The sequence below is a fragment of the Alosa alosa genome, chromosome 24, assembly GCF_017589495.1.
Source record: "Alosa alosa isolate M-15738 ecotype Scorff River chromosome 24, AALO_Geno_1.1, whole genome shotgun sequence".
Lineage (NCBI taxonomy): Eukaryota > Metazoa > Chordata > Actinopteri > Clupeiformes > Clupeidae > Alosa > Alosa alosa.
Genome location: NC_063212.1, coordinates 7734622 through 7756863, shown reverse-complemented (window position 1 = coordinate 7756863; position 22242 = coordinate 7734622). Strand labels below are relative to the sequence as shown.

At 41.2% G+C, this 22242-nt stretch overlaps 4 protein-coding genes across 4 annotated transcripts; 2 read left to right on the top strand and 2 right to left on the bottom strand.

The window, feature by feature from the left end:
* The first annotated feature begins 102 nt into the window (after positions 1–102).
* On the top strand, positions 103–5882 carry LOC125289554 (kelch repeat-containing protein). Its single transcript, XM_048236470.1, is given in 14 exon segments — positions 103–344; positions 780–941; positions 1030–1111; positions 1201–1254; positions 1376–1449; positions 1451–1650; positions 2061–2192; positions 2545–2732; positions 3169–3365; positions 3621–3712; positions 4036–4090; positions 4486–4583; positions 4946–5040; positions 5287–5882. Coding segments are annotated over 14 exon segments (1626 nt in total). The 5' UTR covers positions 103–282; the 3' UTR covers positions 5422–5882.
* A 3940-nt stretch (positions 5883–9822) lies between these two features.
* Positions 9823–13503, top strand: dhrs4 (dehydrogenase/reductase (SDR family) member 4). The gene is made up of 9 exons (XM_048236244.1): positions 9823–9955; positions 10346–10464; positions 10754–10931; positions 11022–11123; positions 11342–11412; positions 11579–11630; positions 11846–11980; positions 12785–12840; positions 12937–13503. Exons 2-9 carry the CDS (start codon positions 10349–10351, stop codon positions 13049–13051), a joined length of 825 nt encoding a protein of 274 aa, XP_048092201.1. The 5' UTR covers positions 9823–9955; positions 10346–10348; the 3' UTR covers positions 13052–13503.
* A 456-nt stretch (positions 13504–13959) lies between these two features.
* LOC125289499 lies at positions 13960–16401 on the bottom strand. Its single transcript, XM_048236389.1, has 4 exons — positions 15974–16401; positions 15267–15313; positions 14480–14556; positions 13960–14304 (listed from the first exon to the last, which is right to left on the bottom strand). Exons 1-4 carry the CDS (start codon positions 16390–16392, stop codon positions 14191–14193), a joined length of 657 nt encoding a protein of 218 aa, XP_048092346.1. The 5' UTR covers positions 16393–16401; the 3' UTR covers positions 13960–14190.
* Positions 16402–16441: 40 nt separating this feature from the next.
* Positions 16442–20649, bottom strand: tinf2 (TERF1 (TRF1)-interacting nuclear factor 2). Its single transcript, XM_048237067.1, has 7 exons — positions 20440–20649; positions 18980–19182; positions 18692–18796; positions 18401–18496; positions 18194–18304; positions 17151–17274; positions 16442–16893 (listed from the first exon to the last, which is right to left on the bottom strand). Exons 1-7 carry the CDS (start codon positions 20453–20455, stop codon positions 16442–16444), a joined length of 1107 nt encoding a protein of 368 aa, XP_048093024.1. The 5' UTR covers positions 20456–20649.
* Positions 20650–22242: the final 1593 nt, after the last annotated feature.

The window sequence follows — 22242 nt, the reverse complement described above, 5'->3', positions numbered from 1 at the left end:
GAGTTTCGAAAGTTCCGCCTAGTTCAGTATACGCTTCCCTGGTTGGCTAAGCCAGCTACGAGTTTTGATTCGTCAAACCAACACCCCTCCTTCCTTGTTAGTGTTGGTCGTGGCGCGCAATTTGTATTTGTGCAGTAAGGTAGTAGACAGACTACTTCAACTGCGTACAGCTTCTTATAAAATAGCAATATTAGCGAGAGTTGACGTACATATAAAAGATTAGCCTGTCAGTCTGGGTTCAATTGGGTTAACACTGCAGATATTTATCGCAGATTACACAACATGGAGGAACTGAGTATCTACGCGGTTTTTGGAGTGGATGAACCACCCCGTGAAATGCTGGGGTAAGATCACTTCGCAACCCGTGTATAAATGTATGGTATTAATCTATGAACATTCTAACGATACTCTAAGGTTGTGTATGCATTCATTTACATTTGCATGTCTGTTTTTACTGAAATAAGCACACTGACTAACCTATTATTGCCAGGCGTCGAGGTCTGTGCAATCTACGCAATAACAATCTATCTACGCGGCATCTCCATACGCTTGCAATGTGAACGTAGACCAAATTATTTTATTATCTAGGGCAGGCGCGAATCTTATTCCTAATTTGTTTAGCGTTGAATAGCCTACATCAAATGTATGGATTGCACTTGTGCCTACGCGAAAAGTATATAATGTAGGCTTTAATTCTTCTATCGCACTTAAAGGTTAACACTGACATAATACGCAGCAATAACTTATCTTTTTTTAAGTAATCTTTTTTGTCTTTTTAGTCCCACAGAACCCGGGCATAAACCTATTGCAATACCCGCATTTGTACAACAGGTGGTGCTGTTCACTAAGGGGCTCTGGGGTAAACACACTAGTGTCACTGTTGAATTAAGTGACACAAAGTCGAATCCCATCATATCTGGCAAACTGACCCCAAAGAATAAGTGAGTTTGTAATGGTTTTTAATTTATATATTTTTCATATAACGACTTTTCATCTGTGAAGGCTAATCAGGGGTTGTTTCTTTGAAAGGTCCCTTTGCTGGGAGTACTGGGAAGATTGCATTTGGTCCAGTGGGGCAACGCTCTCTGTTAAACTTGACAGTGAAATGATGGTGAGTGTGATTAAAGCATACTTTTTGACATAAATTTTTTTTTACGCTGTTTGTGAAACACTGACATCTCCTATTCGTTATTTGTGTAGGCTGTAGGCGATCTGCTGATACCAGACCTGACAAAGAAAGAGTTCACACCAGAGGTAATGTACCTATAGGTGGCACACGTTATTGCGTTAATCTCTGCATTGATTAGTTTAAGCTATGAAGAGATTTTCAAAGAATGGCCCAGATGTTTAATGTGTTTTTAACTTGCCCCCAAAGTGCCCGGTTGCGCCTCCAGTGATGAGAGAGGGCCCTGGGAAGAGGAAAAGAAGTGGGCCAGAGCCAGGAAACGGCCAACCAGGAGAACGCGTGCCCCAACAGCCAGGCCTCGGAGAAGACCACTCCGCACCGGAAGGGCCGGAACGCCCCCCGCAACAACCAGACACGTCTCTTCCCCCAGAAGGACGAGCAGCCGGCTACCACCCAGGCCAGCACCCGCACACCCCCTATCGCCAAGCCCAGGGGTAGACAGGCCAAAACTCTCACCCAATCAGGTGTGCTTTCAGCTTCTCTCTCACATGCATACAGTACACCAACCATGTAAGCTGATTTAATTATTACTTTTTAAGCGTCTGATATTTAAAGCAACATGATACATTTGATATCTGATGTTACTTGTTGTCAATATTCAATGGCATTTAGCACTAAGGCCATACCCAGTTAGTAAAAAAAAGGACTAAAAAGGTCATGATCCTACCTGATCAACAGCGTTGCATAGTGGGTACCTACTGGCAATGGACATCGTTGTCTGTATTATACGTCAGTGCAGCATCAGAATTAGTTTGAAGCCATTATTTTAAGGCAAAGGATCTGCTTTGTGTTTCTGTAATATACTAATGCTTTGGTGCTCAATATTAAAGCAGTATTGTTGCTCAATGTGATGCCATTTTGTGTCTCTGTGCAGCCCCCCTGGACTGTCCTTCAGGTCGCTGGGGTCAGAGTCTCTGCCCCATCGATCCTCAGACAGCCATTCTGATTGGGGGACAAGGTGCAAAGATGCAGTTCTGCAAAGATCCTATGTGGAAGCTATGCACAGGTCAGCTACCCTCTTATTATTGCACTTTGCATGTTTCTATCTCCACTTGTGTTATTTTTCAACATTTGAAGTCTGAACTAGATGTATATTTTTAAGATGATCTTTCGCGATGGTCCTGAGTATGTACACTGCTTGTATTTCGCATCATGTTGGGTAATGTTAAATAGGCTTGGCTGTTGATTGGACACTGTGGGAAACCTCCTACCTGTAGCACAAGGAGTTTTAACACCTGTCCTGTGTTTTTCTGACATTGTTCCTGATGCATAAACTGTGATTTTGAAACAGCACTGCTGGGCAGTGCAGTGCAAGCTAAGCCATCTGACCTAACGCTGGTGTGATCATCTTTCTCCAGAGGACCAGTCCTGGGTGCCCGCTGAGACTCTAGCCGAAGGGCCCACGCCCGAAGCCAGGATCGGCCACACAGCCACATACGACCCCGAGTCCAAGCGCATCTTTGTTTTCGGTGGCTCCAAGAGCAAAAAGTGGTTCAACGACATGCACATCCTGGACACCCAGAGTTGGCGCTGGACTATGGTGGAGGTGAGAGCAAGCAGACTTACCACCACAATGCTCCAGGTTTTAGCGTAGCTGAAGGCACTACAAGTGGAGTGATCTCCAATTTCTTGTTGTTTTACCATTACTTAGGAAAGTAACATAATTCCCTGCATACTTTACTTCAAAATGTTGAATGTCTATAATATTTATAGGAAATATTTTTTCAACACGAAGAGGTAATGAAAAATGTTTATATCCATGTATTTGTTGATGGATGGTGTTATTCTGTATAATTGTATTTAGTCCATTGTTGGTCATTTTATTTAGGCTATAGGACTTTACTGTTAATTTTAATGTTATGTTAACTGTTAATTTTAATGTTAATGTGATATTCATTGATGTCCTTCTAAGTAGCTTTGGACAAAAGCGTCTCCTAAAAACTCTAAACATAAACATGATGAGCTCCATGTCCTTCTCCCAGGCTCAGGGTAAGGTGCCCCCACTAGCCTACCACAGCTGTAGCCTGTTCCGAGGGGAGCTGTTTGTGTTCGGTGGGGTGTTCCCTCGCCCCCACCCTCAGCCAGATGGCTGCAGCGACTCCATCTACATCTTCAACCCCGAGATGGCCATCTGGTACCAGCCCATTGTCAACGGAGACAAGCCCGCGCCTCGATCAGGGTAAGCTGCCACAGGAGGTGATGCCAACACAGGCCCAGTAATTCATGAGTATTTCTATAAGCCAAAAGGATTGATTTAATATAGACAATTCCCTTGAGAAATATCAGTTGTGAGAGGTTGGTTGTAAAGCACAATGCCTAGAAGTTATGATGACTTCATTTGGCCTATGTGTTTAGAAGAACAAAAGATGAAAAAGGGATTGTTACATAAGGAGTATTAGTGATTGGAGTCTCATCTTATGTAATTTCTCTACAGACACTCTGCATGTGTTGTTGAAGGAAAAATCTTCATCTTTGGTGGATGGGACACTCCTGTGTGTTTCAATGACATGTACATGTTGGACCTGGGTAAGATTTCATCATGGTTCTAATATCAGTGAAGAGAAAACAAGGGAAACACTTTGCATTCCTATTCACTTTGGAAAGTTTTCAACTACGCCTTTACATAACTTGTTTCATGGCACTGAAGCTTATTTTCAATTAAATATTCCAGTGGGAAATCGGTTGTAAAGTGCCTCACTTGTAGATTGCTTTGAAAGCAGCCATCTGTCGAATGAATGAATGAATAAATAATCATAAACGTACCATCTTCTCAGCAGAGCATGTTGTGTTTTTGGTGGCCTGGTGATGCATAACATCAAATGTAAAACCTCTGTTTTGCCCAATATCAGGCTTGATGGAGTTTTCTGCTGTGAAAACAAGTGGAACGCCCCCTTCTCCAAGAAGGTAAAAGGCTTTTCTTTCTTTCTTTCTTTCTTTCTTTCTTTCTTTTAATTGCCTATTACCTTAACCAGCAGGTGTGACATCTGCCCAGTCATCAAGTGTACCACTCAAAATAGAGTACCTGCCAATAATATAATACATATTACAAAAAAAGTTGTAAAAAAATTACTGAAAGCGTTCTGTTTTAGCAGGACGTTCTTAATATGATTAGGTCAAAGTATTTGGGTACGGTTTTGTACAGATAACAAAATCAGTAAGTGTGGAGCAAAGGAAGAGCAGCTTGGTCAGGCACCCTTTCTATGCACACAGGCATCTCTTCAAGTAAACTAGAAAAAAAAAGTTAGTTCCACTTGTTTGACCATGTGGCCTGACCTTGCCTGACCCCTGCTGTGTTCCAGCTGGCACGGCTGCGCTCTTCTCTCTGACTCGCGGTTCCTGGTGCACGGAGGCTACAACGGCAACAATGCCCTGAGCGACACCTTCATCTTCAATACAGGTACGGAGCTGTCAAGGCAAACTGAGTACTGATAAAAAAAAAATTAAAAGCGGGTGGCAAGTTGATTAGAACTTACAACTCTTGAAGTTTGTGGGCTGCATCCAAATTGATGATGATGATGATGATGTCTTGGCTTCTACTTCCTACCAAGCATAAACTAGCAACCTAACTGTTGGGCAATATTTGTTGTACAACACTAGCTTAGTGGGGCTAACTGAATAAGTACTGTGTAGTGGCAACTTGAATATTTGTATCCAGTCTATGGATGTCCAAGTGACCAGTGCGGTCATACATCCAACCTTTTGGAAGTGTTTGTGTGTTTCAGTGACATGTCCTAAGTTGGGGTGGTGTTTGTTTTGCAGAGACTAGCAGCTGGACCACTGTAGTTCACCCCCAGCTCACTTCAGTCCCACGGGCTGGACATTCCATCATCAACATGACCACAGCAGGCTCACAGGTATATATATTTCTTTTTCTGGTCTGTTTCGACCATTTGGTAACAGTCTAATTTCCATTGATGTCTTCTTACAGTTGTTAAATAATACCAGAAAATTCTTTGGATGATATTATTAATTCAATAATAATATTAGCAATATTGAAGAGGTCCTTCAAATTCATATCAGGAATTGCCTAATTTATTTGAGTGCTTGATTCTTTCCTGGCAATGTATTAAGGTGTGTGTGTGTGTGTGTGTTTTTTACAGGACTCAATGGATGAGGAACCAATTAAAGATACAGATGAGTCTCCAAAACAGTTGTTCATTTTTGGAGGGGGAGACAATGAGGGGAGTTTCTTTTCTGACATGATAACCCTTTCAATGGAGGATCTGGAAGATTAAACTGGTGGTTTGGGGAATGGTGAACAAAATTGGGTGGATTTCATTGAGGCCTATTGTATCATAATTATGAATTGGATATAATGCCTGTTATCGGAGTATCTTCTCTAATTTTAAATATCTGATTTTCTAAATTACACAGAATTATGAGGCAAGTCATCTGTGGCTAATGGTGTGACTGGTGTATTACTCTTTTCTGGTTATAAGTTTTTAATATATATGATAAGAGGGAAAGGACATTTGTTTTTGCAATGGAAGAAAATCTAGATCTCAGGTCAAGAGTCACATGTGTTTGTAAATGCTTTATTTTGTACAACATTGTTTCTGTTTTTTCCCCCTTTACATAATGATCTTTGACAATTATACAATGTAATTGGTTTCTGTAATCCTGTGTGTGGAATGTATATATTTTGTACTATGATTTTTAAAAAGGTATTTTAATTAAATGCAGCGTGTAACTTTAACTGTGTCGTCAGTTTCCTGTATACATGCCAGTCTGTGTCTGCTAGAGCAGTGTTTCTCAAAGTGTGGTCCAGGCACCACCGGTGGTCCGCAAGCTATCCGCGGGTATGTGGTAAAATATAAATTAGATGAGTTGTTTGCAAAGTTCTGCAACACTGCCTATGTAAGCTATGCCAGGTTAAATGCTATGAATTCTCTGACACAATAAACAATGTGGCTTATTGTATAATATTCTACTGAAGTAGGTCTACTCTTCTTTTCTTGTGGTCCGTGAGTTTTTGTTTTATTGGGGGCCAAGCAGCGAAGGCACCCATTGTGTTTCTAGCTTTTCCTATTATTATTTAACATCTTTCCTCTGCCATTGAAGTCTATGGCAGCCCATAGAACTGTCTGGTAAAAAGTTGTGAAATTTGGCACATTGAATGGGGACAGGCTCATGATTAATTTCACCAAGTTTCATGATGGAGCCTCGAGTGCTCTAGTGCCACCAACAGGCCAAAGTTGGACATGCGTTGACGCACGTAACTTGACCCGATTGTCAAAAATGAGGTATTGTTGGACCAAGCCCAGTTCAACACACCCTATGACGTCATTTTCAGCCATGATGGATTTTCCGCCATTTCATCAAAAACACTTAAGTTTTTGATGGTCGTAAGTTTTGTCCGATCGACACCAAACTTCACAGACATCATCTACAGACCATGCTTCATTAATGCGTTACTTTTTGTCTTCGGAAATATAACCGTTCGCCCGTAACAGGCAATCGAAATTTGCGGCAAAGCCGCCAAACAGGAAGTGAGCTCATATCTCAGCAACCCTTTCATGTATCATAACCAAACGTAGTATATAGACTACGGACCCAATCAGGAGGAAGCTCAAAATGTTGACCTTTGACCTCTAGGAGGCGCTGCAATTAAGAAATATGCTTTTTGGCCTGTAGCTGCTGTTGTGCTTAGAATTAAAATGCACTAGTGGTATCTATACTGTTGGAGTTCTTTAGGCCGACCCAAGCTAACTTGTGATGTCATTGTAATTGATTCGGCCGTCATATTGGATTTAATCAAAAACACTAAAAGTTTTCACAGGTCACAAATTTCATCTGATTTTGACCAAAATTGGCACAGACCATCTTTAGACCATGCCTTATCAGGGCTTAAATTTTCTGGAACGATTGACAAAAGCATTCACCCATAACAACCAATCGAATTTGGTGGCAAAGCCACCAAACAGGAAATGACCTTGTAACTCAAGGCCAATCTTGGGTTGTTTGGCATGGAACTTGCTGTGACTGCTTAATGTTATATATCTGATGCAACCCCATTGTAGCCTGATGAGCCAGACCCACATTAAAATGTAGGGTCTGGGCACTCACCGTTCGCAGTGCTCAGTCCGAGGGGCGGGATAATAAGTTGTCTTTCAAATTCCCTCTGCACGCAATAGGACAGTGGCAGCGCTATGAGTCCCATGCATTTCCCACCAGCGGAGCTAGTTGGCTAGTTCAAACGTTTGCCAACTTAATAAAAGCTTAACTCGTGTCACACTGTTCGCCAGCAGCAACATCCATCTTCTTTGTTTTCAAGTAGCAGGGAATTCAAACCAAACCATTGCAACTCTGCCATCAATCATTATGTTAAGCCCACCTAAGGACTCTATACACGATTTCATTGGCCGTTTCGATTTCTGGAGCTCACAAGCCAACGGAGAGTGGCTAGACTAGCCCTGGCAGCAAATGGGGGGGGTGCTAGATTTCTAGGCTAACCACATTGAGTTACTGGCAAATCTTGCCTGCTGAACTTACTGCTTGGCCCCCTCATTGCTGCTTACAGCTATATTTGGTTAAACACTTTGCTAGGGGACATAGGCAAACTCATTAATCAAAATCATTCAAATAATTTATACAATGACCCTCATCTTATAACGTCTTAAAAAGATTCACTACATCAGTAGGTTGACAAACTATATGTACCGCATAGCGGTACAAAATATGACCGCCGCTCAGTCCTGTACATCCGTTCCGCGAAAATAAATCACACTTCAATTTGTCTCCATCTTTTACTCCATCCCCCACTCTTGAAACTTTTGTGTATGATTGTTTGGCATGCCTGAGTGTGTGTGTGCGGCTACACAGAAAGTAGCCTACTGGTGCTGAAAAGGTGAATAGATTGTAGAATAGCCAAAGAAGATGTAGCATTATGCAGCAAATAACTTCTTTGTATGTCTGGAACATGTGAAGAAATCGACAATAAAGCTGACTTTGAGCATTGTTATGAAACCTTTAAAATCTCTAAACAATCACAAGTAGGGCAGTACATCACATTTCATCCATTGCAACTGGATTGATGAAAGGTCACTTACACCTGTAGGCTACATTGTATTTGGGAAAAGCAAAAGGTATCAGCATAATGTTATTTATTTATTTATTTATTTATTTATAAATAAACAAAATAACATCTGTCAGTTCCATGCCGTTTTCAACAGCTATCAAAAACAAAGGTCATTTTTGGATGGATGGATTTTTTGTGAATGTTTCTTTCTTCTACATAACATTTTAGTCATCTTTAGTTCATGTGATACTTTATTGTATCTAACCTGTGGTGCAAATAACTGACATGTCCAAATGGGCCTTGATGAAATGCGTCGCTAGACTGTTCACATTTTAACGGGCCAAAGTTGAAGAGCTGTTGTCCGTTATTGTTCGTGCAAATATAGACTGATTCATGTTCCCTTGCATTGTGTAAGGTCCATGGCTAGTCTGGCTTTCACCAGACCAAGCTCAATCTTTTAAGAAATCAAAAAATAAATAGCGGGCAGATGCAGTTCACCCAGCCTAGTCCATAGGCACTAGAGATGCGCGGATGGGCTATTATTATGACCGCCGCGCAGCGAAGCTTCTTTGCTTCTTTTTCGCTGGCTCTGTCATGACGAATGTCTGAGAAACTCCATCGCTACCTTTTTCTATCCGGTGCTTGGCATGTGTATTTGAATGCAGTAAAGCAATTCCTTATACTCGTTATACTTCCTGACACTGAGGCCGTCGGCCCGCGTGCCCACAGTTGCAAGGGTGGTTTTTCCGCTCACAGGCGCTAGGTGGAAGCGAGACGGCCACCATTCAACCCGAAAAAAGTCATATAACCATTCCAATGACTCTGAAGCTGTTAAATGAAGATAAATTAAGCTAAAATTGCACATTAAGCTAAAAATCCTACTGAATTTGTAATTATGTATCTATACCTAATGTATAGAATTATGTTCTAATACCGATAGTATGTGGGTGCCTGTGTTTGTGTGCATGTGTATATGTGTGCACCGCCATCTACAGGCCAATGAGTGTACAGTCACTAAATGTAGGCTACACATAACCTAATTTTTTTTAGACCCCCATGGATGAAATTCTACGAAACTTGGCATATTCCCAGAGAATGCTAGGTCAATCATACACATACAATTTGGTGCAGTTCTGAACATCTTACGGGGGTATGAGTGATTATATGGGCCAGGTTGATGCGGGCCCTTGAGACCAACATACCATAAAAGATTCTTCATCCTCGGTGCCACGGTTCAGGTAGTTATTTAGGAAAAACTGCTTTTTTTGCGGTTCGGGGGGCCCAGCACGGGGGAGTGGCCCCCGGGGACGAAACGAAAATTTTCCGTAAAAGTCTAGTGGGGCTACATACCCACCAAATTTCATGTGCACCGGTGTTTCGGTGTCCCGGGTATCGTTGAACAAAAATTCAGGAAGTAGATGACGGGGAAAAAAAAACCTTTGACAATCGTTATATGACCGCTTTGCGGTCATAATAAAGCAATGTGCAGTTGGCCAAAGCAAATGTCCATATTTTACTTGTTCCGATCTTGAATGGTTACGCTGCAGACAGGCATTGCAGATATTTAGTGACTTTTATTCTGACGATATCAAAAAAAAAGGCTGGCTTGTGTCTCGCTTTCAATGTCCGGAGAGTTCGTGTTGTGTACTTGTGTTCAATCAATGCGCTAGTGGCTTGCACCTTGAAAGTTAAGGGTGCACAACCGAATCCCGAGACTGTACGGTACCCGGGCATTGACCGTTTAGAAAGAGGTGAATTTGCAATCTTCCATTTTTCTAAACAGGCTATCATGATTTAGGGACTCAGGATTTAGGGGGCTAGGTGAAAAGTCGCCTGGGTAACGTGTTTAATGAAAACTGGTTGATGCCTGGTAATAACTATAGTCTCTCATTCATAACTAATGTCCACAAGCTAAGGCTATCTAGAATTTCTCTAATAGTTTTGGGGTTTGCAGTTAGCAAGTAAATGTTAAGTGGCTGCAGTGTTAACCTAGGCTTTAACATTTCGCGCATTGTAGTCACCTTTGCCCCAGTAAGTGCTCATACCATTATTCTGTCACTAAGAAACTTGTACTTGGCCAATCATATCTCACGTAGGTAAACTCGATGTATTCGCGTCACTTTGTGTTTGCTTGTCTGCAGGGTATGCTAAGGTCTTTGACCAAGTGCCTGCTGACGAACCCTGTCAGTGTCTGTCGAAGAACCATGTCACACAGCAGCTTAGCAGGAAAAACAGCCATAGTAACTGCATCCACAGATGGGTATACATGTGACCTTGTTTATTAATACTGTTTACTCTGCACATGTACTGTAATCAATCACATACATGCATATACTGTAAATTGATGTCCTATACATGATACATAGTAATATTAGCCTCTACATCGTTTTTTTTTTAAAATTATTATTCTGATTAGTGATAGATATGCTAAATCCATTAAAATGTGGACATTCTGCCCAAGTTGCTATTTGGCAACAAATAATTGCTATTTGTTCAAATAATGTTTTACAGAATCCCTCTCCAACACACCTCTTGTCTTCCCCCATCAGAATCGGTCTGGCTGCAGCAGAGGCCTTGGGTCAAAGGGGAGTGCATGTCGTTGTGAGCAGCCGTCGCCAGGAAAACGTGGACAAGGCAGTGTCCTTACTGCGCAGCAAGAACATCCAGGTCACTGGCACCACATGCAATGCTGGCAAGAGCGAGGAGAGAGAGAAGCTGGTGCAACTGGTAAGGCTTCTCCACTGTCTCAACTAGCATAAGAACAGAGAACTCATACCTAGTGGAAAATATAATGCAAGATGTGCTTTTCTTGACAAGACAGTGGAGCAATGTGGGGGTGTGGACATCTTGGTCAATAACGCAGCCGTCAATCCATTTTTTGGAAATATCATGGACTCAACAGATGCTGTCTGGGATAAGGTATGGATGATGACCCTGACTGATCTCCAGGTTCTGAGTATTTTATTCAAACACACCCTCTACAGTGTACACCGATATACATTGGCTACCACATAAACGGCTGTTCAAGTTTTACCATGAAATGTCTTGAAAAGAAAACCTGGATTTACCTGCAGTTGTGGAATAAAGGGGATAGTGCTGTAAAGACTAATGTATGTCTTTTAATATCTATATAATAGATCCTGGATATAAATGTGAAAGCTGCTTTCCTGATGACCAAACTAGTGGCACCCCACATGGAGAAAAGAGGGTGAGATTGTAGGAAAATATGCAGAGCACAAGCACATATCTATACATAGATAGATAGATAGATACATACATACATACATACTGTACATCTACATACATAGTTGAGTGCTGTACTTTTATATTGTTACCATTTTCATCGCTTTCTGTTATTGGCTCAACACTCATAGGGGAGGATCTGTTGTGTTTGTGTCATCAGTCGCCGGGTACCAGCCAATGCAGGTTAGTGTATTCTGGAAATTATTTTAGGAACAAAGTGCTCAATGCTGTCATTCTACCTGGATTTGAATACCGCTTACATTATTTCTCCACCATGTTGAATCATCCATTAACACCAAGGGGCAAAGAAATGCATGACGATGTGGTTCTCCATAACTACATTCTCAGGGGAAATGGAAAATGAAAGTGAATAATATTTAAAATTTTATTTTGATCAGGGTTTGGGCCCATACAGTGTGAGTAAGACGGCCTTGCTGGGTTTAACACGGGCTTTGGCACCTGAACTGGCACACAGCAACATCCGGGTCAACTGTGTGGCACCAGGCATCATTAAGACACGCTTTAGTTCTGCGGTAAGGATTCCAGTAGCGTTTACCAGCCTTACTCCCTCACATAGTCATTCTTGTTATATCCCGTGTGTCTGCCTACACAATATACCGGTATATATTTTCAGTCACCTAAAAAAACTATTTGCAGGGTTCCCACTCTTAGTCAAATGTAAAATTCCATGACTTTTCCCTGACAAAAAAAAAAAAAAATTCATGACTTACTATACTTACTAATGTATAGCGTTCAAGAATATTGTACTTTTTAAAGTGGGAGATGAATAAATGTGCATTGAATAAACAAAGTTGGAATACTCAAGGAAGCAGTAAAGCAAATAACCAGATGTACACCAATTCTCCATGGAAATATTTGTATTAATGTATTTTGGCTAGTAAATTTCAAACTGCTACAACAAAATTCCCTGATATTCCATGACTTTGCCCCAAAAATGATAAAATTCAGTGACTTTCCATGTCTGGAATAGACTTTCCAAAATTCCATGATATTCCAGAAATTTCATGACCAGTGGGAACCCTGACTTTATAGTCTAGGCGACAAGTGTCACTCAACAAAATATGACGTAAAAAGCTGCTGGGGTGTCGCGAAGCTTGTCGCATACATCAAAAAAATTGAAATGGCGCAGACGCCGTCGCATTCTCTTATCGGCTATCAAGTTCTAATGGAGTTTGAGTTTGTTCTATTGTGTGTTGCTATGGCCATGGTGTGTGTCTGTTTACTTTCGGATCGTGGTAACATTAATGTCCAGAACTGGACTATAAACTGGCCTTAAAGATTCATAACCCATCATACCCTTTTTCAATATGTTCTAGCTGTGGCAGAGTGAAGACCTCGTGGATGAATTCAAAAAGCAACTGGCCATTAAAAGGTGAATTATCAAAATGGCACAGCCATCGGTCATTCTTCAGGTCAAAGTGGTGTTTTGATTGTACTGTGTGACTGTTCGCCTGTTTTGTACCTACAGACTAGGGGAGCCAAAAGACATTGGTGGAGTCATCGCCTTCCTCTGTTCCGATGACGCTGCCTATATCACTGGGGAAACCATAACAGTCACTGGAGGAATGGGCTGTAGACTCTAAAAGTGTGTGTGTGTGTGTGTGTGCATGTGTGATGAAAAACAGCGCAAATTATTTCTGATCAGATTAATCTAGTACAGTCCCCAAGTGTAGCTTTGTGTTACCAAGGGGGTGGTCTACAGATTTGGGATACTGCATACTGCCTTATTAGTGGTGACCACTCCACCAGGTGGACGTGGAGCCACTGGAGACAAGATTACGATGGCTATCTAGAGCATTTCAGGGAAATGTTTTTCCACACACTGGGTCTATGTGGTTGATCACTTTTCACTCGAATTGATTTTTGAATTCAAAACATTTCTGAAAGTTAACAAATCAACCTGAGTATGATTCTGCCTGTGATATTATCAATAATCGTACTGTTTGTAACAGTCTGTTCAAAAAACAAATCTGTCCTCTGCACAGAAAATGACAAACTAATAAACTGCTCCACTTGTTTTGTTGACTTGAAATAATGTAAATGCTTAACGAGGAAGTAAGATTCATGTGGACCAAATTCCACAATGTAGCACAAGGTATTCCTGTACTTCAACGCAGTTGAATGTGTTAAAAATTAGATTAATTAGATTAAAATTAGATTAATCTGAACAATGAACAATGCAAATCAAAAAAATAAATAAATAAGGAAAGACTTTATTTACTCATTATTATATTAAAGTAATTTAGGTAGTTTAGGAATTCAAAAGTAGGGATTTGTAGGAAGTCAAATACATAGTATGTAGATGCAAGAAGATAGTCGTATCAGTAAAAAAATACAAGTTAGGTAGGAGGTAACATAGCTAAAGAAGTGCGGAAGTGACGAGGTTTGAAAGCTACGGAGCCGTCAAAGGACCATGGTGGAAATAGATATATTTTTTTAATGGGGTGGGTATTTATTCTTTCGAGCTTCTATTGTGTTCCCTCGCAATCAGCAAAAGGAGCTCTAAAAATAAACTTTAACCTCTAATATATAATTCCCACCATGGTCCTTCAAGGGCTCCGTAAAAAGCATAATAGCATAATGCATATATAAAAAACAGCCAGCCATCAGTTCTTAGCCATGAGAGCCCTGAGATTCAGCTCTCCAGATTAATGCTGATAAGTGAGAGAGCTTAATCATCGGAGTCCATCTGCAGAGGAAATTGTTACCCTTTCAGTATGGGTCACTGCCTTTGTCCTGTGCCAGGAGACAGATCACGTCGACGCGGCATCACAAACTCCTCTAGCGTTGGTACAAAGGTGTTGTGCTTTGTCCTGTAGTAACGTTTCAGGAACAGCTGAAAACAAGACACATGAAAACAAACTTAGGAAGTAACAATTATCAGGTTGATGGACTAGTTGTCAGGTAATACGCGGTAAACCTGTACTGTGTGTAGCACTGTATCTGAGTCACTGAGGTAATGTTCACCATTGCACTTATGGTAGGTCACATCTGCTTTGTTTTGCCATTACCCTGAAACTGTTTGGGGATTCATCCTCTGAATCGGCGACCATTTCCTCTCCAGATTCAGCAGCTGCCAGTGCCCTAACTAGGAAAAGGGAGGGAGGGATTCAGTTGAGGTTGGTGGGCCAGTGTAAGGCATTACTTAGATCTGGATTGATTGTCCTTCTACAGAAGACATATTTGCCTCTGTATGTAGCTGCATTGGCTACTTAGCTTAGCTAAACAACAGTTCTAAATAACCTTACAAACAATCTTGCAAAAACACCTGCTGAGCAGATCCCCAACAGATGACCTGGGGAACCCTGAGAGTATTACATGCTACTAAAAAAACAACTACAAAAGCAACCTGAGGAAAGAGGAACCCTGAGAGTATTACATGAAACCAAAAAAACAACTACAAAAACAACCTGAAGAAAGAGGAAGCTTTACTTAAAAAAAACTGAAGCCCAAATGGTGGTGAACCCACCAGGGCCTTGAGTACTCATACTGAAATGACACCTTACTTATGCAGCAAGATGCTTCAAATACAGAGGTGCATTCAAATTTGGCAAACAGTGGCGAACATGGCAAACATGTTTTCTTAGAACAGTTACATCTGAACGATTTCATGAAACATTCCATTGGAAGAGTAGCACTTCGCCCAGCTCCACTGTGTGTTTGCAGAGAGCTACCTCCTCAGACTGTTAGCAAGTGTTCGTCAGAAACCTGCTTGCAAACCTTCGCCCTATGTTTGCGATCTGAAACGCACACCAGATGTCAGAAAGGAACAAATGTAACTGCAGAGTGAATGGTCACCTGGGCTATTTGTCCTTTGGGAAATGATTTGGAGTCCTTCAATGTTCCTGAGGATTACAAAATAACCCATTTATTGGCATATTTTAAATCACTTCAAGCAAGTTATATAAATTACATTAAAAGGCTTTTAGAACATGAAGATATTAAAACATATACGTTTAAAACATTGGTGTCTACCTAACTATATATGTAAAAAATCAATAACATCTCCGAAACAGTTGGTTCAGTGGTTCCACATCACATGGATTTAGTATTATACTGTATGTCTTCATCCTACACCTGGTAACCCACAGCAATGCCCGTTTTTGGTCAAAACATGTACAAATACAGCATTTATACCCTACCATGATTAATTTACTGTAATAGATTAGTCTGTATGTGATTAGTCTGATTTTTAACACAGAAACCATAATTTCTCTAATATATTTTATAATCATTTTCACTATTGGTGTCCTGGTAAACCTCATGATCTGTTTGTTTACATATGTGTATTGACTTAAAGGCATTTTCTGAAGTGTAATTTGGAAACTTCGTTACAAAACATTAGAAATGATTTTGGATTTACTCTCCTCAATGTAAATCTTAGTTATTTAGGTCATAAATAAGCCAAACCCTAGTGTCATCTAACAAGACAAGCAGGAGCAGGATTTGAAAATACTACGTGCTCACTGCCAAAGCCTTATGTTAAGACACAACTTCAGCCTTACTCTTTATTTTCTGAGCCCAGCAATGTCTTTTCGGGAGATGACCGGCGGCCCACTCTCTTCATCTTTCTCTTGCTCTTGTTCACAGTCACATGTCCTTTTGTTTTTGTGGAAGGACTCTGCGTTTGGCATTCAGGCACGGCTACTAGAGGTCGTTTTAAGAGTGCCTGAATGGCAGGAGACGACATGTCTAGCCGCCGGATGACCACCCTCAGCTGGCGTCTCGTGCAGGAGGTCAACATCGAGATGTCCCTTTTCTGTGTGATGTCTGCGATCCCACCATCTCTCTGCTTCGTGACCTTTGTCTCGTCCACTCGCCGGAGGACCACTCTCGGCTGACGTTTCAAACAGGAGGGCAGTAGAGACGTCCTGTCCTCTTCTTGGGTCATCGCGCTAGTGACCATTTTCTCAGCCTGGTCCATCAGTGCCCTGTCAGCCTGGTCTATCAGCTTCATTCCGACCACTCTACAGTCATCCCCTCTTCTGATGGACCACTCTACAGTCATGGACTCTGATGCGGTCATTCTCGCTCCGGACATGGTCATTCTCGCTCCGGACATGTCCCTCCTCTTCCCCAGCAGCCTCGGCAGGTCTTGAATGAGTTCTCTGTCTGATGTTGGTGAAGCCTTGGGCTGGTGCGTCAGGTTCCACATCACAATGTGAGGTGAGCTCAGGGTGACAACCCTTCTCTCTGAGCCCGGCACATGCTACAGCTGACTGGATGTCCATCAACGATATGGAGCCAATCACAGGGTCGATGGGTGAACTGGTTTGCCTCTGTTGTTGTTGATAGGACTTTGGTGGCGATGGAACTGAGCGGCCGGCAGTTTGGTCAGATCCTGGCTGATGAGTTTCTTGGATATGGCCAGAGGGAGGGAGGGACGTTGAGTAGACATCATCTCCTGAGCGGGGAGGTATGGATACTAACAACAACAACAACAACAAGTTTGTCATTTACAGAAAAGGTGAGGCAAACCCAAAAGCTAATAAGTAAGACAAGTTGAAAACAAATCATAAACCATTTCATAGTTTTTCAAGTTACTCATTTAATACCGTAATTATCACATACTGTATAATATTATTTCTCAACACAGCCATATCCACAGACTAAACATCCTAGATAATGGTGAAGCACTGGTGCATAGTGGTGTTGTGCTGACACAGGCATAGCTGCACCTACCCCCTGGGCCAGTATGACCGAGGACAAGCTCATGCTGCAGGAGGTTTCTGAGGAGCTGAGGCGGAGTAGCGGACTTGGCACACTCGTCGAGGACCGCCGGGGCATTCGCCAGCCACGACACCGTCTGAGACACACAACACAGAGCAGCCTCTGAGGCAGGCAGTTTCCTAAAGCTTATAGGGTGAGCTGACACAAAGGCCCTTTAATGGAAGAATTTTAAAGCGACAACAAAGCGAAACACACTACACAATGCTTCAAATACAGAGGTGCATTCAAATTTGAAACTTTAGATCATTTTTGCACAGGGATGCATGATATTATCAGTAGGACATAAGTATCGGCAGATAACTGCTTAAAATTTGTATTATCAGCATCAGCAGATATGAGAACTTCTGCCGATATTCCTTATATATTGGCACAACCTATTAGGGTTTCAGATGAAGCATCATACAAATCTGAAATGAGATCTACATTTCTATTTGAAAATGTCATATATATATATATTTTTTTAAAGTATATTTTTTGGGGGCTTCTATGCCCCTATTGCGGATAGGACAGTGGGGAACGACAGGAAGCGAATGGGAGAGAGCCGGGGTGGGATCTGGACCACAGGGCGGGAACCGAACCCGGGTCGCCGGCGCACGGTGCAGGCGCCACGGCTGTCGCATATTTTACAAGGATACAAGGAAGTTTATGGTCACATGCATATAGTTACTGGATGTAAGAAATGCAGTGAAATTATGTTTGGTGTCAGCCTATTTGCATTTATGGGGGGGAATATTTATGCCCATATCTGTGACTACTAGTCCATCAAAATAAGAGTATAAGGCTAATTATAGTACACGAAAGACCCTTAAAGGTTTTTTACAAATTAAATTAAAGGATTATTTTGTTTAATTTGTATCGGCCAAAATAAGTTTGAAAATATCGGCGTATGGAATATTTTCAGAAATCCAATAATATGCATCTTTGTTTTGTGAGCTGCTCTTTGAATGACAGATGACAAAAGCTCCTTATAAACCTCTGCTGAGTATGCATCATACCTGTGCCAAATCTGGAACTGGTAATAGTTGGTCCAGTCTGCTCAAGAACTCCCACATAAGTTTCTCCAGGGCTCGGTCATATTGTGCGCCATACTGTTTGGGAAACTCTTCCTACAGTTGCAAGAATTGATGCAAAAAAAAAAAAAACTGTTGGCATGTCACAGTGGGAAGTCAATTATTTTCACTGGTAGAGATTCCTTGTCTCACCTGGTAAAATAGCTCTCTCTCTTCAGGGTCATCAAGGAGGGTCTGGACTAAATTCTCGAAGTTGCTTAATGTCATTTCAACTTTCAAATCCCTTTTCTAAAAGGAGGCACAAACAAATCTCTTTCAGAATATTTACATGAACATAAATGTTTTGGCCTCAGTGTATTGATTTAAAAACTGATAGGAAAATAAACACTTGTTAAATTAACCTGGTTAAATTAACAATCAAAGCTGTATGTATAGTCCCAAAGCATGCAACCAGCAATGCTACCAGCCAAGCATACAACTCACCGGCCTGTTAGGGGCAGACTGGACTAGCGCTGGTAGCCTTTCTAGATGTGTGAGGATGGCTGTTGTGGCAAGCGCTTCAGGGTCCCGGCACAACTCTAAAATCAACTAGAGACAGAAAGAAAATATTTTAGAGACCGACTCTGCTACCTATTGCACCCTGACGAGAGATGCATTGGTCATTATGACAGATGATATTCCTACAATAAAACAATACTACAGCACTGCATTATAAACTCACATCCTTGCCACTAGCCAAAACCACACACCCACACACACAAAGTGCCTTACCCGAGACCTCAGGCCCAGTACTAGCTTGACATAGTGTCTATAGTCCAGCAGCCCGGGAACACTGTGACAGATAGAGGTTATACACTCCTCCAGCCTCCCATACTGGCTCACGTCCTGCTGTAACATCGCCTTCCACATCGCAGCCGACATCAGGCGTAGAGGCGGGGCCAGAAGACAAAGGGAGAAGACGGGGACAGATGAACCTATGAGGAGGTACATCCATCAGGGAACTGGGCCGGTAAAAGGAAAAGTGATCGGTCCAGTGGACTGTAGCCACCACAACACTGAGGATTTGGACAATGGGACGATCGATGTACAGCTGACAACATATCATAGTCAAAACTGCAATGGATGATTAGAGTTAGGCTACCACTAACAAGTTGCAGACCTACCATTCAATTAGGGATGTAACGATTACCGGTATAATGGTAAACCCAGAGCCATATAAAGGTACCGACTCCGAATTTCCTCAAAGTTTGCCTACACAATGTTTAAGTTCCATAACTAAAAACCTGCAAAATATTTTTGTTCAATTCTATTGTTTTCAGTCTTTTTGCCTTTGATTGTAAACACTCTCTAAAAGGCCTTATCTTGGAGGCCATGTTTTGACATTCATATCTTAAATGGTATTATTCCTAGCCTGACCAAACTTTGTAGAATGGAAAACAAACATGTTCTCCGTACTATTCAATCGTTAAAAGTTTGTACCACAGTCTCAATGGTTTTATAGAAGTCCCTAGTTTCAGAAAAAATCGAGGGTCTCAAAACCCCTTTATTGTGACACGCCTGCCATCAATCAGTATTTTCTTTAGAAATATAATAATTTGTTAATGTAAAGTCTCCACATCAAATGACCATGACAATAATAATGATAAAACAAGGCGTGTTTGTATTTGTGTGTCATTTTCAAGCAACTGAAATGGTATGTGGGGTAGCTAGTAGGACCATAAAAATCTATGTGGAACTAGAATAGATGCTATGGATAGTTAAGCTTAATGTGTAAAGTACCAATATTGTACCAAGTCCCATTCACAGAATAAATGCATGTAGTTGCAGGTGTTTTGAGAACAACAAAATAAGGGAAAACATTAATAAACTGATGTATTTTAAGAGGAAATACTGACTGATACCAAATGGATTTTTTTTTTAATACCCTTAATATCACAATTAATGCAGATTTTTCCGAAATCTAGGGCCTTTCGAAAGTCAGGAGACATTTAGTACAGACTTTAAATTGTTTAACGTTATCGTACACGTTGTTGATTTAGTTGGGTCTCAACTGAGACAGTGGCAAACAAACGTAGGCTACAGTATGCTAGCTAGTCAGTGCTAAGTTTAAGTCATTGCATGAACGTCACGTCAATTTAATGTTATCCTATCACGCGTAACAAAGAATCCTAGCAAAGCTGTTTGCTTATTTACAACAAAATATGGAAATGTTGATAGTGTAGGCTAATTACCCTCGATATCCATCATCGGTCCTGGGTTGTTCTCGTCTGGATACTCCAAAACAAATAACCTTTTATATAGCTATCTATACCAAGCTATCATGAGCCAAAAATAGAATAACATTAGCTCGGTCGTTTACAGTTGCTGGTTTTGGAACTTGTACTTTTGTTTATCAACAACTTTTTCAGGGGAACCTAAAGAGTTCCTGCTACCTTTGCGCGCTTAGTCCAAATTTACCGGGAAACATCAGTTCCGGTCATTTAGACTTCCGGCAAATCTTTTGAACATTTCAAGATAAAAGTCCTGTCGGTGACAGTCAGGTGTCCTGGTAAAAAAGTGAAATCCACAATATTGTCTTCATGGCCATACTATCATTTCAGTTCTGTATCCATCCATTAATTCATAGTTAACTGATTTTCACTGTAAAATATGGCATGCTTATCTCAATTAATTTTCTCCAACAGAGTGAAATTGACGTGTCTTGATCCCATGATTCCTCACTAGAAAACACCATCAGTCATCAAAAGGTAGTGTCAGTGGATCATGTTTTTAAAACATTTCCAAATTGCTAGGAGAATAATAATAATAATAATAATAATAATAATAATAATAATTAGATAGTTAGAAGTTAATAATATAATTAGATAGTTAGGTTAGAGTGGGGGGTCTGACATCTGACTCATCTAACCATCAGCACTGGTGCTCCCCAAGGCTGTGTTTTGAGTCCACTGCTGTACAACATCTACACACATGACTGCAAAGCCAACAGTAGTCATACCTCCATCATCAAGTTTGCAGATGACACAGTAATCTTGGGCCTGATTAGTAACAACAATGAACAGCTCTACATGGATCAGGTTGATGAGGTGGCACAGTGGTGTCAATCTAACAGCTTGACACTGAATATCAATAAAACCAAAATGGTAGTGGATTACAGAAGGCAGCAGCAGAACTACAGTTACACCCACTAATGATCAGCGGGCAACCTGTAGAGAGTCACAAGTTTTAAATACCTTGGTGTCCACATTACTGAAGACTTAACATGGACTGTTAACACTCATGTTCTGAAGAAGTCCAGATAACGACTCTACTTCAGCTAAGAAATTCAAAGTTTCTACATCCATCATGAAGGCCTTCTACACTTCAGCGGTTGAGAGTGTTCTAACTGGTAGCACCTGGAATGGGAACTCCACAGTTAGAGATTGTAGTACTCTGCAGAGAGTGATGCGCTCAGCTGAGCGATACTATAAGAACTCAACTCCCTGCTCTACAAGATATCTATTCCAGAAGAGTACTCCTAAGAGCCCAAAAGATTCTGAAGGACTCTTCTCATCCTAACAATGGATTATTCCCTGCGCTGAAATCAAGAAGGCGTCTATGTAGTCACAAAGCCAGAACTGAGAGACTCAGGAGGGTTTTATCCCAAAAGGCCATCGAACTCTGAACTCACACTATACTGACTTTGCACACATTCACTCCTCAGCACTCTCAAACATTTCCCAACTCTGAACTCACACTATACTGACTTTTCACTCATTTCACTCCCTCAGCACTCATGACCCCCACACACACACACACACCACAACACTTTACTTTTACATCCCTCTCCATATGCTACAGACCTTTTATTTTATTTTTCTTATTTCATCCTGCGTCAAAACACACACACACACACACACACATATCTGACTTTCTCCAGCGTTTGCACATCTCCATAGAACTTTTTATTTATTATTTCTCCTCCATCTACCCATGTCCTTGATTGCCTAGCCTTTCACCCACCCCATCCCCAACACACACACAAAAACACACAC

What these genes read in the sequence shown, in the direction of transcription:
- tinf2 (XM_048237067.1), bottom strand. An exon ending in AGAGAGAGCTATTTTACCAG is followed by an intron (nt 18,305 to 18,400) that starts GTGAGACAAGGA and finishes TTGCAACTGTAG; the next exon opens with GAAGAGTTTCCCAAACAGTA. An exon ending in CGGTCATACTGGCCCAGGGG is followed by an intron (nt 16,894 to 17,150) that starts GTAGGTGCAGCT and finishes TGTTGTTGTTAG; the next exon opens with TATCCATACCTCCCCGCTCA.
- LOC125289499 (XM_048236389.1), bottom strand. Translation starts at nt 16,392, where the DNA reads ATGGACCAGGCTGAGAAAATGGTCACTAGCGCGATGACCCAAGAAGAG. An exon ending in CCAAAGGACAAATAGCCCAG is followed by an intron (nt 14,557 to 15,266) that starts GTGACCATTCAC and finishes CCCTTTTCCTAG; the next exon opens with TTAGGGCACTGGCAGCTGCT. An exon ending in AATCCCCAAACAGTTTCAGG is followed by an intron (nt 14,305 to 14,479) that starts GTAATGGCAAAA and finishes TCTTGTTTTCAG; the next exon opens with CTGTTCCTGAAACGTTACTA.
- dhrs4 (XM_048236244.1), top strand. Translation starts at nt 10,349, where the DNA reads ATGCTAAGGTCTTTGACCAAGTGCCTGCTGACGAACCCTGTCAGTGTC. An exon ending in GAGAGAAGCTGGTGCAACTG is followed by an intron (nt 10,932 to 11,021) that starts GTAAGGCTTCTC and finishes TTTCTTGACAAG; the next exon opens with ACAGTGGAGCAATGTGGGGG. An exon ending in CCGGGTACCAGCCAATGCAG is followed by an intron (nt 11,631 to 11,845) that starts GTTAGTGTATTC and finishes TATTTTGATCAG; the next exon opens with GGTTTGGGCCCATACAGTGT.